Raw genomic sequence first — 14614 nt, 5'->3', positions numbered from 1 at the left:
TTGAGTATTTAGATGTGCCAAAAAGTGTGCTGAGTGCTATATATGTAATGGTGGAAGAGACAAGACGTGGTCGCCTGTGCTCAAACATGCTACAGTGTCAGGGCCGTGGTCTGGACTAGGCCCATGCCAGCCACACTGTCTAGAACCCTCAGGGCGAGGCTTCTTCCAGTTTTCACCTTCTAGTTTACTGTCCTTGCAAGGAAGCGCACTAAGGTCAGGCAAGATGAGAACCAACACTTTGTGGGCAAAATCAGTGGAGAGGGAGGAAGAGGGCTGGTTGGATTCCAGCAGCTTGCTGATCCTTTCGAGAATGAGCCCCCTAGAAAGGCCCCCCTGAGCTTCAGTGTCAGAAAATAGTGAGAAGGCCCCCAGGCAGGAGGATCACAGGATGAATTACAGACCCAAAGACATTTACAGATAAAACACTCATTACTAGGTTGATTAGAGCCAACCCCATCCCCCATTGGCCTTAGCAGAACAGAGACTCTCCAGAAAGGGTGAAAGAAGGTTTAGGCCCCTCCCCTCCCACAAGGGTGGTCCCTCCTCTCTTCCTGTTCCTCTGCCAGACGCCTGGGAGGCCTTCCGGATGCAGCTTCGATGCTGTAAGGCTGGGCTGGAGAGGCCCAGATGTGTCTGCGGCCAGCAGGGGCTCCTCCCTTCGCACCTGAAGTGAAAAGTCTCAGCAAAGCCCTGACTCTGAAGGGTACTGGCTCTGTTAGCCCCTTGTGAGTCCTTGAAGGCACTGGGTGAAGCTCTGGGACCCTGGTTGGAGGAGACAATCAAGAGATCTCCAAACCACTTGACCCAGGAAGTGCCCAGGAGCTTGAAGATGGTTGAGCCTGTGCGGAGGGCAGAGGGGAGGGACAGAGGTCAGCGGAGGGGTCCACAGGCTCAGATAAGGCAGGCTGACCCTTGACTCTTAGTCTTCAGCTCTGCCACAGGGCAACGGAGCTGTCCTGTCCTGTATTCCAGCATCTCCAAGGTTGCTCTGGGACATGTCAAGGGAAAAGGAAAGCAAAGAGACTGGATCCTAAATGACACAGTAAGAGAGAGAAGGTCCCAGCAGCCAAATAGGAGGAAATGGGGAGAGAATGAAGCAGACTTCAGCACTGCCAACCTGGAAGCCAGGCCCAACATCAGCCAGCGGACTCACAGATGGGTCCCAAAGGCACTGGGCTATGCACAGGTGTGAAGGGGGCCACAGAGGTGTCCCACACTTTCAGATGGGGCCTCCATAGCACCTAGATGCTTTTTCCATGAAAAGATGGTTCTCCCTCTTGCCCCCTCCCCGGGGCATACCTGCAGGAGGAAGCGTGCCTGCCGGAGCTCCCTGAGGTCCCCATAGCTATGCCTCTGGCACGAGTAGTGGTCGGAGGACCTGTCTTTGCTGCACATGTTGAAAATGAATGGATCGCTGATGCTGAAAAGGAAACACAACATGCAGTGAGAGGGTGTCTGGAGGGCTTGTTCCCCTTCCTGCCCCGCGACACCCCGGACCCAATGTTTCTGGAGACACTGCAGGAGGAGTGCTGCAATCATGACCAGCTAGGGTGCTGGCACCGCTGACCTGCTAAACCCTTTCTGAGTTCCTGCCTGGGTCGGCCCTGCCCTGGAGCAGGGTGGGGCATCCATGTCACCCGGTGAGGCGACAGCCTCCAGGGCAGACAGTGGCACAGGATGCAAGGGGTGAGTGTAAGAAGGCTATCTAGGTGTAGGGTTGAGGGGGTGGAGAAGAGTGAAAGAGACACCCCATTACACATGGAGAAAGTTCAGGCCAGAAGGCAGGGGCAGAAAGATGATGAGCCTCCATAAAAAAGCCTGGCTTCAGCAACATGGGGTCTGGGGTGGCCCACCCATGTGGGATGGCATCTAGAGTACCAGGGGAGAAAGGTGCAGAGAACCCCTGAGCCCCAAAGAGGTGTGCAGCGGGCTGAGAGCACTGGTGGGCTGGAGGATACTGGCCACAGCATCAGCGGTGGCCCCCAGAGCCCCGACCCAGAGCCAGGAGCCCCCTCAGAGGTCAGAACGACTCTCCTGTGGGAAGAGAGGGAGAGGGGAGAAAGGGAGAACTGTGAATTTGACTAAGATTTATCCCATAGGGGACAACTTGTGCAATGCAAGTAACGGAAACACCTTTCGGTAACCAGATAAAGCTTTTCACCACCAATATGAATGGGGACTTGAGACATAAAACTGATTTCAGGTATAGAGTTACATTTCTGAACTTCTGAGTTATGTAGCAAAGTTAAACTGTGTATGTGACTGGAAAAGCTCTGATCAAATGCCTTTTGGGGACTTGAGCAACAAGGGGCCTCCCAGGCACCCCAGTCCCCAAGAAGCCTGTGTATCAACTACAGATATGAAGAGCCGAGAACTGAAAGAGCCCCCGCAGCAGCACAAGGTGGCGGCGATGGCTGCTATCTCCCCTCCTCGCCACCCCAGCTCTGAGTGTGGCCCTCCCCACCCAGCCTACGGAGCAGGACACCAGGCCTCCGAGCCACCCTTCCCAGGGGAAGCAGACAGATCGGTTTGTCACACCGGTCAGCAGGGCTTCTCCAGTCACGGGTCAGTGGGGGTGGCCTGGCGTCTGCAGTGCTGAGGGCGTGCCCTTGAGCACAATGCAGAATGGTTCCTGAAGGTGGAAGCGGAGGCTGCTCCTGGGGGGGTCACAGCCTGAGCCTGGCTTAGCCTCCTGAACAGCCAGCCCTCCAGGATGGAGACTCAGCCCTTTGCAGCTCCTCCTGCCCCTTCTAAGCACAAGCCTCTCAGATCTCTGCCTTGAGCCACAATGCTGTAGAACTGATCAAATACAAAGGTGGCTTTGGTTCTGGATACTTCTGCCTAGGTGCTTTAATTCAAATCTTCCGGCTAAGGCTCTTTGTCCCTGCCATCAGGGGTAAGCTGAGTTTCTGCTGAACTTCGCTGACTCCCCATGGGGCCGTGGTGGTAATTCTGGTTCCTACTCCCAGCTTAGGTCAACCAGCATCTCCGGTCAAGGCACTGGTGAGAATGGCAGTGGCGTTGCCTCCGTGCTCCCGTAGCCCCTTACTTGCAGGAACCACAGCAAACATCATCTGTGCTTTAGCCACACATTTGGTTCTTTTCCCAGCAGACTATGAGTGAGTTCCCTGGGGCACGGACCTATGCCCACGGCTCTCCACCCTCCACATCTTCCCCAGAGCTCTGGGCATGTTTGTTGAGTGGATTGACAAGCATCAGGTCCTACAGCCTGCCAAGCACATCCTGTCTGTTGTTTAATTTAAACCTCATAACCTCCTTACAGAGCATGTGCCATTAGTATTCCCATATCAGAAATGAGGAAACTGCATTCCAAAGAGGAAAAGTGACTTTTCCAAGGTCACATGGAACTGGTTTCAAACCCAGGTCCTCTGACTCTAAAATTGAAGCTCATTCATCAGTACCCTATCTCCTCTGAGGCCGAAAGACCCACTAGCTTTTACAGAGCTCTCCCTGCAAGCTCGCTCCTTGCAGCTCCCCCTGTGCTGACTGGTCCTGCAACCCAGCGCTCTGAGACACTGATGACGTGAGGAAGAATGTTCTGGAAAATGCTTTCAGGAAGGAGCTTTTAGGAGGAAATGCATTCATTTTTCTCCTACTTGTAGAGATAGAATAACCTGATACGGCAGGAATGCTCAGACAGACCCAAATGCTCAGGAAGACAAAAGTGTAAAAAACGTTACTGAGTTCACTAATGTGAGTCCAGGTTGAAGTTCCATCTTATCTAGTGTTAGTCACACAGCTATGACTGGGTCTCTTTGCCAACACTGTATTCTCCCTGTTCTGTGCATTAAGGCAGAGTTCAGGCCCTTAAGGCCAATGGATAAAAGAAAGGAGGAGCTGATTCATGTCCTTCTTTAGATGGAGCTGTGGCCACAGTTTATAGGATGCTATTCACTACTGTTTTGCATGACAGCTATCATGATAAATGCAAGTTTGCCACAGTGGTTACAGTATCCTTTTTAATATTCTTAACTAGGGAAACCACAGTGAACCAAGTGGTAATCCTATTGGTTGACCTGGTCTTTGGTAGTAAAAGTGGACTTCAGACTAAAATATTTGAAGTTATTTCTGAGCTAATCCAATTATTGTCAGAATTTATACCTGTAATTTATACCCAGGATCATTCACTAGATCATAAACTCATTACCAGACTCAGCCCACATCTGACTTATCTCTTTGTGTGTATGGAGTCTACCACAGTTGCCTGGCACAATACAGATTTCCAGTATTTGTTGAATTGAATTAAACAGAGAAATGATGCCTCAGAACTGTTGACTGATGTGGAGAAAATGTCTTATTATAAGTACCCTATCACAAAGAGCCAGTTGGATGGCTTGGATTCCAACAAAATGAATCAAATGTTGCATACCTTGTGAGCTTGCCTGACACTATTATGGGTAGAGTAGTGTCCTCCAAGAGGGATATGCTATATGTTGAAATCCTAACCCCCAGTATCTCAGAATGTGGCTTTTTTTTTTTTTTTTTTTAGAAATAGGGTGTTTACAGAGGTAGTAGTGTTAAAATGAGGTCAAGATTGGCCCTAATCCAATATGACTGGTGTCCTTAAACAAAGGGGAAATTTGGACACAGAGACAGACAGACACACACACACACACACAGAGGGAAGATCTCATGACACACAGACATAAGGTGGCCATGTGACTGGAATGATGTGTCTCCAAGCCAAGAAAAGGCAAGGGCTGCAGGGAAACACCAGAGGCTATGAGGCAAGGAAGGATCCTCTCCGAGAACTGGAGAGAGACCATGGCCCTGCTGACACCTTGATTTTGGCCTTCTAGCTTCCAGAATTGGGAGACAATAAATTTGTTTTTTAAGCCACCCAATTTTTGGTACTTTGTTATATAGCCTTAGGGAACAAATACAATCATTCTATTCAGGTAATGGGCAATCTCACTGAAAGCAAAATAAACCATCTAGAAAGGTCCTTACCTTCTGAGGAAAGCTCCAAAGTACTCAAGCGCAATCAATGCTGGAGGATTTGCATTGTTCCTGAGTTTTATTTGGGATATTTTTATGGTGCATCAGAGAGCTTCTTTCAAGGTCTAGTGCTCAACTATACTCAATTTGATGGCAGTCTTTTAAAGAAACATTTCAGGGTTGCGTTAGCTTTATTTTTAACTTGCTTATTTATGTATCTTCCTTAGTCTCCATGGTCAAAATAAGACTTAATCCCCATTGATCTCACATGATCTAATAGCTGGTCTCTGAGAACCGCATCTGCATGAGTGCCAGAAGTTTCTTAGGGCAGCAGACAAGACCTCAGAGAGAAAGCACTGTCTGGTTAACAAATACTTCTTTGAGGTCTGGTGACTAAAATTACCTAAGCAATTCCCAAATGATACTCCAGGGTAGTAATTTGTTCTCACTGCACTCCTACTCGCATTCTAGAAAAACACACTTCCAGACACGGGAAGTCTCCTTTGTCATTGCAAATCAAGTGAGTACCTACAACCCGACAACTGGGCTTCTATTAAAAGTGCAGATGTAGCCAATTTGATCATGATTAGATGCACCTCATAAACACAATTTGCCTAATCAATAACATCTTCTCTAACACTAACTCGATTTAAACCAGAGGTGGAGAGTGGAGCAATGGATTATGCAAGTCATTACAGGGGCATGCCATGCAGATAGGTAGACGAGAAAGCTTTCATCAGCTCTCAGAAAGGCAAGTCTGCAGACCCATTGTCCGTATTGATCAGTATCAATAAAACATGAGGAATAAGATGGGATGCATGTGCCAAGGATTAATTATGCTCCTCCTGCCTTGGAAAAGCACAGAAGACTCGCAGCAACCGGTGAACATTTGGTATGAATAAAAGATGCAAATGAGCAGAAAGAAAAATGCCAAGCATTTTAAAGCAAATCTAAATCAAAGGAGGGTGGGCTGACATCTATTCTTTCACACTCCTTGAACTCTTGCTTCCTGCCATAGGCTGGAAATGATAACGACAACCAGGGGTTAAAATTTTTAAGTTACTGGCAGGTAAGGCTCTGGTGCTTCTGTCGATAGTCTAAAACAGCGGTTCTCAAAGCGTGGTCCCACACCAGAAGCATCAGCATCACCCAAGACCTTGTTAAAATCTCAGGCCCTCCGGCAGATCTATCAAAGTGGAAACTGGGGTGAAGGTGGGTTCCCAGAAGTCTGTTTAAACTAGCCCTCAAGGTGACTTGATACTAGTTTAAGAGCTTCCGGGTGAAGAGGTTATCTTGTCATCATTTGAACCTTTGCTAAACCAGAAAAGTCAAGAAATCTTCATCCATGTTTGTTGTGATGATCAAATGTGATGATCAGGTGGGGCATATTACCTGACAACTGAGCTCCTAGCCAAAGTGTGAACAGAGTCAATCTGACTTTGAATGAATGGCTGTACATTATGAACACAAGAGAATTAACCAAGGAGAGCTACCTGAACAAATACACTTGATTATAAAGAAGGACTTCTGAATTTCCTGCCAAAGACCTCTGGTATTCGTTGGTATAAAAAAAAAAAAAAAAAAAAAAGACTTGTCTGACTTCTACCCAAATCCCAGCCATGTTTCAGAACCCAGATCTCAGCCTCCCTCCTCCAGTAGCCCTCCCTCACCACACTAGCCCCACGTCATCAAGTGTGATCCCAGAAGGCTCCTCTCGTAATAAATTTGTGATGTCAGTGTGCTCGAAACTCTTTCCAAAAGAACCCATTTGTGCTGCTGAGTGCACTCACTCAGCACGAGGGCCACCGTCTGATGGTTTGCACAGAAGGAGCAATCGACAAGCTGTTGAATGAGCAAGCTGATGGGACTGGATTCAATCACCGAAATAACCTAAGGAGAGAAGCCCCTTTGTCTTGAGGTGTGCCCCATATCACGAGAGGTATGAGGAGCAGTCCCATTGTTACCCACCCCAAACTTCAGCTTTGGGAAGCCACAGTCATGGATGCCTATGTCTCAGTTCTTCTTTTTTAGCTCATGGCTCCGTTTCAGGCACAAATGTCAGCCCACAAAGAGAACAAGGTGGGCGGGGTAGGAGTAGGGGCGGCTGGGAAGGAAGTTAAGGCTCAGGGAAGAATCTGCTGGGGGAAGCAGGGAACTCACTTGGATAAGCAGTGGCGGGTACAGTAGACATCACCCACAGGGGACAGCGTGAAGTTCTCACAGATGTAGAAGTGCTGATGGCCAAAAAGCAGGATCCCTTCGGAGACCAGGTGGCCCTGCACGATCACCAGGGAGTACTTCTGTGTCACCTGGAGGGAAACAGCGTCACGGTCAGTTCGTGTGCATGTGAAGCAGGCCCATCATGCTTATGGATGACCAGTCACCCACTGAGACACTGGACGTCGGAGTAGCGCCCTGTAAGAGGGACAGAGCCACTGCCCGAGAGCTGCCCTGCTCTTCAGAGTTTAAGTGGCACATCTACACCCAATGCCCTGTGTAGTTACCTCATTTACCCAAGGCCACCGCTACCCCCACCAAGATGAGTATTTATTGCTGTTTCGGGCATATTGACAATCTGTCTCACTTTACCTCCTGCACAATCACGCAAAACATTCTGCAGTTAACAATGAGGAAGGTTTTTAAGGTACCAGCATCCCTCAGTTACAGAGGTGAAGGAGCTTGTCAGGGGGCCAGCTGGTGAGTGGCTGAGCCAGGAGTGGAACTGGTCTGCCTAGACCCACAAGTGTTAAGACTGATACTGCTGTCTCTGCAAGGCCAAGGCTAGTCCAAGGTGTGTGCAGAGGAGGCCCATGCTCTATCCCTCCTTTCAGACTCAGGTTCTCTCAGTGGCTGGAAATGCGGGCAGCTTTCCAGAATTACCTCTGCTAAAGAGAAAGCCTGGCCAAAGGTCACGCCCCCTTCCCAGTGGCTGTCTGTACCCAATATCTGGTCACTGTAGGGCTGGAAGAGTCACCCTTTGCCTCAATTCCAGCCAACTCTGAAGAATCACTCCAGACCTCAAGCTTCTGTGGAATCATAGAGGCCTTTGCTGAGAGCCTCAGAGTTGCCTTTCTCCCCCTGCCCGATCCTGTGATTATCCCTCCCGGTGAACTTCCCGCATACACACCTCTGACCCGTAGTTGGCTTCCGGGGGGGCCTGACCTGGGACAATGTCTTGGTATGACCTAGAGTCCTACAGGAAGTCAGGACTAAGTGGGTCCTCACATGAAACACTTTCCTGAACAAGTGAGGAAAGAAATGAATTCTAGACGACAGGAACCCAAATGGACCAAGAGCAAGGCCAAGGCCAACATTTTCTCAGGGCAATTCTATGCTAATTCCAGTTACACAAAAGAGGAACTGATTTTTTTCAACTACCTAACATATGGCCATTGTAAACATTTTACACGTATTAACCAATATAATCCTTTCAAGCAGGCAAGGGAGATTTTACTACTGGGGGAAAAAAAAAAAGGTCCCAGAGATAAAAATCTCACCCAAGATTAGTCACATAGTAAGTGGCTGAGCCTGGGATTGAAGCTAAGCTCCCTGCTCACCGTTGGGAGAAATAATAGGACCACAGTGATGAAATCTGGAAAGCAGGCCTTGAACACCAGTTCTCCAACTCGTGCATCAAATGGGATCAAAGTCAGGGCCAAGCCCAGAAGATGAAGATCCGCCAAGGGTTTTTGGTTCCAAGTTAAGCATTACCCACTGTGATCCAGGGAAAGTCATCTCTGAGCTATTTTTCCTAAGTGAGAACTAGCTAATTATCTTGGCTCCTAAAACCCAAGCCCTCTGCAGGCTGCTGGCTCCCAGGCCTCTCCTGCATCTACCTTGTCAGAGGAGCTGGCCCTCAACCTGCCTGCAGAGCCACGATTTACCACGGACTCATTTGCAACTTTGTTCATTCATCCATACGGCCATCTATTCACAAGTTTGGACTCAGCACCTACTATATGCCAGGCCCTGAGCTAGGCTTTGGGGACAGAGGCATGGACAAGATAAACAAGAACCCTATCCTCACGGGGCTTAAAATCTAGGGGGAAAATCTACCCCCTACTAGGGGGTAGTAGGCATGCAACATCAACCAATAAACGATCACAAATTGTGCTATGTGCTGAGAGAGAAACAATAGGCTGATAACAAGGAAGAGAGAAGCTTGTAGGGACACTTTTACACAAACTCTGAGACTTGATTTATGGAAGTGGGGAAGCCATGGAAAACTCAGAGAACATTTCAGGGGAAAAGAATATCCAGTCTGGAGCCTACAGACAGAAAGGGTAGATCTGGGGAACAGAAAAGAGGTCAGAGTGGCTGAATTGAAGTTGAGAAGTAGGCATGCTTAGGTCTGGGGAGGGGCCTGGAATCTTGGTAAGGCCATTGGGTTTTCTCGTTGCAATAGGAAGCCATGGGAGGGGTCATTTGTGAAAGAGGACACTGGCTGCTGGGTGCAGAGTAGATCCAAAGGAGCCAAGAGCAGGTGGTCAGTCACATGGCTCTTCCCGTAGTCCTGTGGAAAAATGGTGGCTTGGGATAGGGTGGCAGGGGCAAGTGGGAAAAAGGAGACAAGTAGGGAAGCTAAGCAAGAAGGGATAGAATCGACAAGAACTGCTACTCAACAGACTGGAAGACTAGTAATAACAATAATAATAATAGGAAGGATTGAGGATAAATGTCTACTTTGGGATGTAGGCAATTGAGTGGAGCCCTCCAGCTTCCCTGAAAGCCTTCCCCAGAGGCAATCACCATCACCACTTTATTGTATGGAAGGGTAGCCCATGTGCCACCCCAAAATACACCACTTTGTCCCGAGGATTGTTTTGCATCAAAGACACTTAAAACGACAGCAGGTACAGGAACAGCACTCTGGCCTACGCTTTTCTTCCTGAAAGCAAGGATAACTCCCAGGTGAAAAATGCCCTCCCTATATTAGGAGGAAACGAACACTCTTAGCACCAGAGACAGAGAGGTCAGACCTAGGGAAATCTGTACAAACAAATCTGGCTGGACAAACCCTTACCTCCCTTGAGCCTCCCTGTATCTTTTAGTTACTTTTTCACAATTACTATACTTTGTTCAACTTAAGCACTTAGGCCCAACCACTTTTGGGGCTCTGCATTTTCCTGTGACGGCTCCCATGTACCTGTAAAAGTAAAATCCGTATTATCCTGTTAATCTGTCTTCTGTCACCTTAATTCTTAGGTCTGTTTGGAGCCTCTAATGGGGTAGGGGGAAAGTTGTAACTCTCCTACAGTATATACACTCAAAATAAGTATATTCTATACTTAAGAATGTATAAGATACTGTATACATATCCTTTTTTATTTTATACAAATAGCATATTCATATGCTTACTGTTCTACATCTAGTTTTTTCCCTTCATGGCCCATCTTGGAGACCCTTGCAAATCGCTTCTTACACAGTTGTCTCCCTCTTATTAATAGGTACAGGCTATTTCCTTGCAAGGATGTACTAGAACTTAGTCGACCAATCCCCTATGGAATCAGGTTGTTTTCTAACGTTTGGGCATCACAAGCAATGCCGTGGTGACTATCCTTGTACCTATGTCCCTCAGAACACTCAGGTAAATCTGAAAGATGTATTTCTAGAAGTTGGACTGCAGACCAAGGGTGTGGGTACCTTAAATTCTCCTCTGTTGCCAGACTGCCCTCCTGCAAGGTGGTACCAATTTATACTCCCACCAGCCCCATCAGAAGGGTTATGTGAGCTTCTTTAAACTTTCTTCTCTAACCCTTTGTACAGAGGAGACTTCATCCTCAAGTTCACACAGTGAGATGTAGCACTGGTCTGTGCACCTCCAAACCTGTCCCCTCCCCCACGAAGCCCCACCCTCGCCCAACTTCTTTGGAGCCAATGGTAGGGGCTGGGGCACATTCCTATGATCTCCTGGGCTTTTCTTTTGGGGGGGATTAAGTAACAACCAGAATAAATCAAACCACAAGAAAAACGTCTGGTGAGAGCTGGGTTAATAGCTTAAAAATTGATTCTTCTAGAAAAGAATGGCATTTTAAAAACTAAAAAATGAGCCCAAGTGAACTATTACCCGCTCTTCCATTTAAATTAGCCCTGGGAGGGTTGCCTCCCCAAGTTTACTCATGATTAAGAAATCCCTCATGCCGTGATTCTATTGATCACTCCAAAAAGAGAGGAACTTCAGCTTCAGAAGTAGAATTTCTTTTTTTTTTTTAAGATCAGCTGGATAATATATTATCATTCCTGGCAGGTGGATAACTAAGTGTGTGGCCGCACCTGGCCTTGTGTATGATAAGGAACAGGTTGTCTGGAAATCCAAAACTCCCAGAGCTGAAGTTACAGGGGCAATAATTTGCTGGGACATTCCCTCGAAGCCCCTGCCAGCACATTCTCATAGAGTCGGGCCTCAGTGTGCACATCTGCAAAAGGGGAAGGTCAGCTGGAGGCTCTTTGAAGTTCTTTCCAGTATCATTAGTCTGCAAGTTAGTGCAATGCCTGAATTTGATGGGTAGAAAAACAGACGCAGAGCTGTCCTGTGAGACATCCAGAGCAGAGCAGATGTGTACATTTCCTTATATTTGTATGCAAAATCTACTGCAAATAAAGCTTTAACCCTGCACACATGGGTCATGTGTCCCTTTTGTCCATCTTCTGCCTGCCTAGACCCTGCTGTCAATACATGTTGTTATACTGGCACATAGAATAAGTATCCTCATTTCTCAAAAAAGTTAAGCATCAAAACAGAGAGAGACTGTGTAAATTACATTTATGTTGGCTACGTGTGAACTCTGGCATCTTGATCACTTTTCAGTCGAGTATTTGGTCATAATAGTCATAAAAAAAATGTATCTTTTTCTTATAAGAAATTTTTTTCATGTTTATTTAATTTAGAGAGAGAGAGAGGCAGACTGCAAGTGGGGGAAGAGCAGAAAGAAAGGGAGACACAAAATCAGAAGCAGGCTCCAGGCTCTGAGCTGTCAGCACAGAGCTCGACGCGGGGCTCGAACTCACGGACTGTGAGATCATGACCTGAGCCAAAGTCGGACACTCAACCGACTGAGCCACCCAGGTGCCCCAAAAATGTATCTTAAAACAATAAAAAGATACTATTTTTATATCAATTTGGCAAATCTGAGAGGAAATATAATGCTTGATAGCAGCTCATCTTTTCAGACAAGGAGCGGGGATGCCCCCTGCCTGCCTGCAGGCGCCACTTCCACGGGCAAGCCTGCAAAGAGCTGAGCCTCCCCACCTTTCAAGGCGGGCTCACAGGAGACCAGATGGAAAGGATGGAAATTGCACCAGCGTAATGTGAAACATATTGACGACTATTCAAAGCATGCATTTGCTAAGGATTTACACATTGGTGACTGATTGAAACTGGAGCACGTTTCTAGCCCGGGCAGCTCTGAATGTTGCAAAACCCAGACGTGTGTGTGTGTGTGTGTGTGTGTGTGTGTGTGTGTGTGTATCTCGGGCATTTATCCAAAGAGAATGCATGAGAATCACCTGGGCAGCTTGCTGGAGTTCACATTCCCAGGCTATACTCCCAGATGTTCTGGTTTGGCAGGTACAGAGTGGGACCTGGAATCCGCAGTTTAATAAGAAGCCTAGATGATGTTGAAGACCACACTTCGAGAAACGGACTCACAGACACCAGCAAAGCTATGAAAGATGAGGTCTCCTCTCACATAAGCGTGCTGCTTATAGCTCATTCATTTGTTCGTTCGTTCATGCATTCATTTCTCAGACCTGCATTGAATGTTCAGTGTGTATCCCACACCCGTCAGGCACAAAGGGAGATAAAGCACACCTTCATGGTGCTCGTGGTCTAACAGGAGGGAGAAGAGTATCAACCATCCTGGCACAGCATGGACAGGGGAAATACAGGCACCGGGGACACAGAGGGAGCTGTCTGGCCCAGACAGGGGTGAGAGAGGGGATGGGGTTGACATAAGAGAAACAGTTCCCAAGGAGGTGACCTCAAGGCTGGGGTTAGGAATAAAGAAGAGTAAAAATGGGAGAAGCATTCCATGGCACAGTCTTGAAGCAGCCGGACATGTTTGGAGATCATAAGTAGCTGTATGCAATTAGAGTAAAAAGTCAGGTGTGTGTGTGTGTGTGTGTGTGTCCTCTGTGTGCGCATACATGTAAGGGCGAGGGAGACAAGGTCCAGGGAGGCCGCAGGGCCAGCTGGGGAATGGCCTTGTGCACAAAATATGGTGGACAGAGTCGCAGAAGGGGTTAAGTAGGTATGACCCGTGCATCTCTACATCTTAGAAAGCCAGTCGGGACTGTTCACCTACACAGGGAGGTACTACCCAGGAAGGTTAACACACGTCTTTGCTTCCCATAAAGGGCCTCCGCTCAAAACATCTGGGAAGAGCCTGATGCTGCTCTCTGCTGTCCAGACCAAAAATAACTCCCTTTGACCTGATTCCTTGCAAGCAAGCCCGAGCTAATATTTCACACGGAGTCTGTATTGAAATTAATTTTAGTTGTCCACGTAATCAAAGCGAACAGCAACAGCAAACACAACTCCCACTTGACTTCTGGCTCTGGTCTGGGTCTCAGAAGCCCATTTTGCCAAGTGGAGACTCACCTCTAAGAGCAGCTTATGTGGCAGGGTACAAAGGACTGTCCCTAACGGCACGGTGGTTAACTCGGACCCATGATTAGTATGCATTACATATACCGCTTCTCACGTCACATGGAGCTGGTTGCAGAGAAATGTGTTTGTGGTTCTGGGAATCATTAATCAATGACGCAAGGGGAGCACAGAATAATCACAGTCCCAGGTATCGCTGGAAGTGGTCAGAGCTCCAATGTTCGCAAAAAGACAGGAGTTAAGCTGCTGCCACTCTGGAGCCCCAGCCCTGCCTGCTTCCCCTGGAGGCCCCTGGCAGGGGTGGGCCACCCAGGAGCCTGGAAAGAGGTCACAACCTAGAGAGTCTCCTTGGACTGTTCTGGCAAAGCACTTCCGAGGGGGCAGGGCAGGGGGAAGCAGGGACTTACCGTGGGGCTGCCTGTCCAGCTTACATGATGGCTAGTTGACGGCCAGTGTTCCAGGTTTTCTGAGCACGGATGCATCGGCCACACACTCTTGTTGAGTGTGCTTTCTTAGAAATTTGGAAAAAATACAGGCCCAGAAGTTCTAACAGAGATGTCCGAGTCAGGGGAATACCTAGTTTACAGAGAACTCTTGCTACAAAATGTCTCAATACAGGCAGAAAGTAGCGGCCTGAAGAAATACTGAGGGTACCACTGCCCCTCCCCCTCCAAATATACACATGCACCTGCTCTGGGCAAACTTTGTATATTTTTGCTGGAACATATTCACAGGTCAAAGGTCAGTGCCACAAATCGTCCTTCCTCAAGGTCCAGTTCCCGCTCTTGACAAGCAGTAAACTGGACCCGAGGCTAGGGCATGAGCAGGCGGGCAGGATGGCACGTGCTTGGCCTGCTGTGTCCTGTGCGGAGATGCTGTGTGTGGTGAGGGACCTGGAGGCCTGCCCGCCTGGGCCAGTGTTAACCAGAAAGTTTACAAAAGAAACGCAAGAGGGCCTGGAGCCAACATCCGTGAGCCCCAGTACAGGAAGGTTGCTGAAGGGGAGGGCAGTGGGGAGTTTAGGGTAACTGGCTCGACACAGTGAGCTGG

At 48.1% G+C, this 14614-nt stretch overlaps 1 protein-coding gene across 4 annotated transcripts in view; it reads right to left on the bottom strand.

The window, feature by feature from the left end:
* Positions 1-14614, bottom strand: part of WDFY4 (WDFY family member 4) — a 295826-nt gene that overhangs the window by 82759 nt on the left and 198453 nt on the right. For all 4 annotated transcript variants that reach the window (XM_019444889.2, XM_019444887.2, XM_019444885.2 and 1 more), the window contains 2 exons: positions 7120-7268; positions 1300-1420 (listed from right to left, as the gene is read on the bottom strand). In XM_019444889.2, the coding sequence (XP_019300434.2) occupies positions 1300-1420; positions 7120-7268 (270 nt within the window). The remainder of the gene's footprint in view (positions 1-1299; positions 1421-7119; positions 7269-14614) is intronic.

Source organism: Panthera pardus, unplaced genomic scaffold (assembly GCF_024362965.1).
Source record: "Panthera pardus isolate Hobbes unplaced genomic scaffold, ASM2436296v1 HiC_scaffold_22, whole genome shotgun sequence".
In the NCBI taxonomy this organism is placed as follows: Eukaryota; Metazoa; Chordata; class Mammalia; order Carnivora; family Felidae; genus Panthera; species Panthera pardus.
Note: the sequence above shows the minus strand (reverse complement) of the source record. Positions and strands in the feature narration are given on the sequence as shown.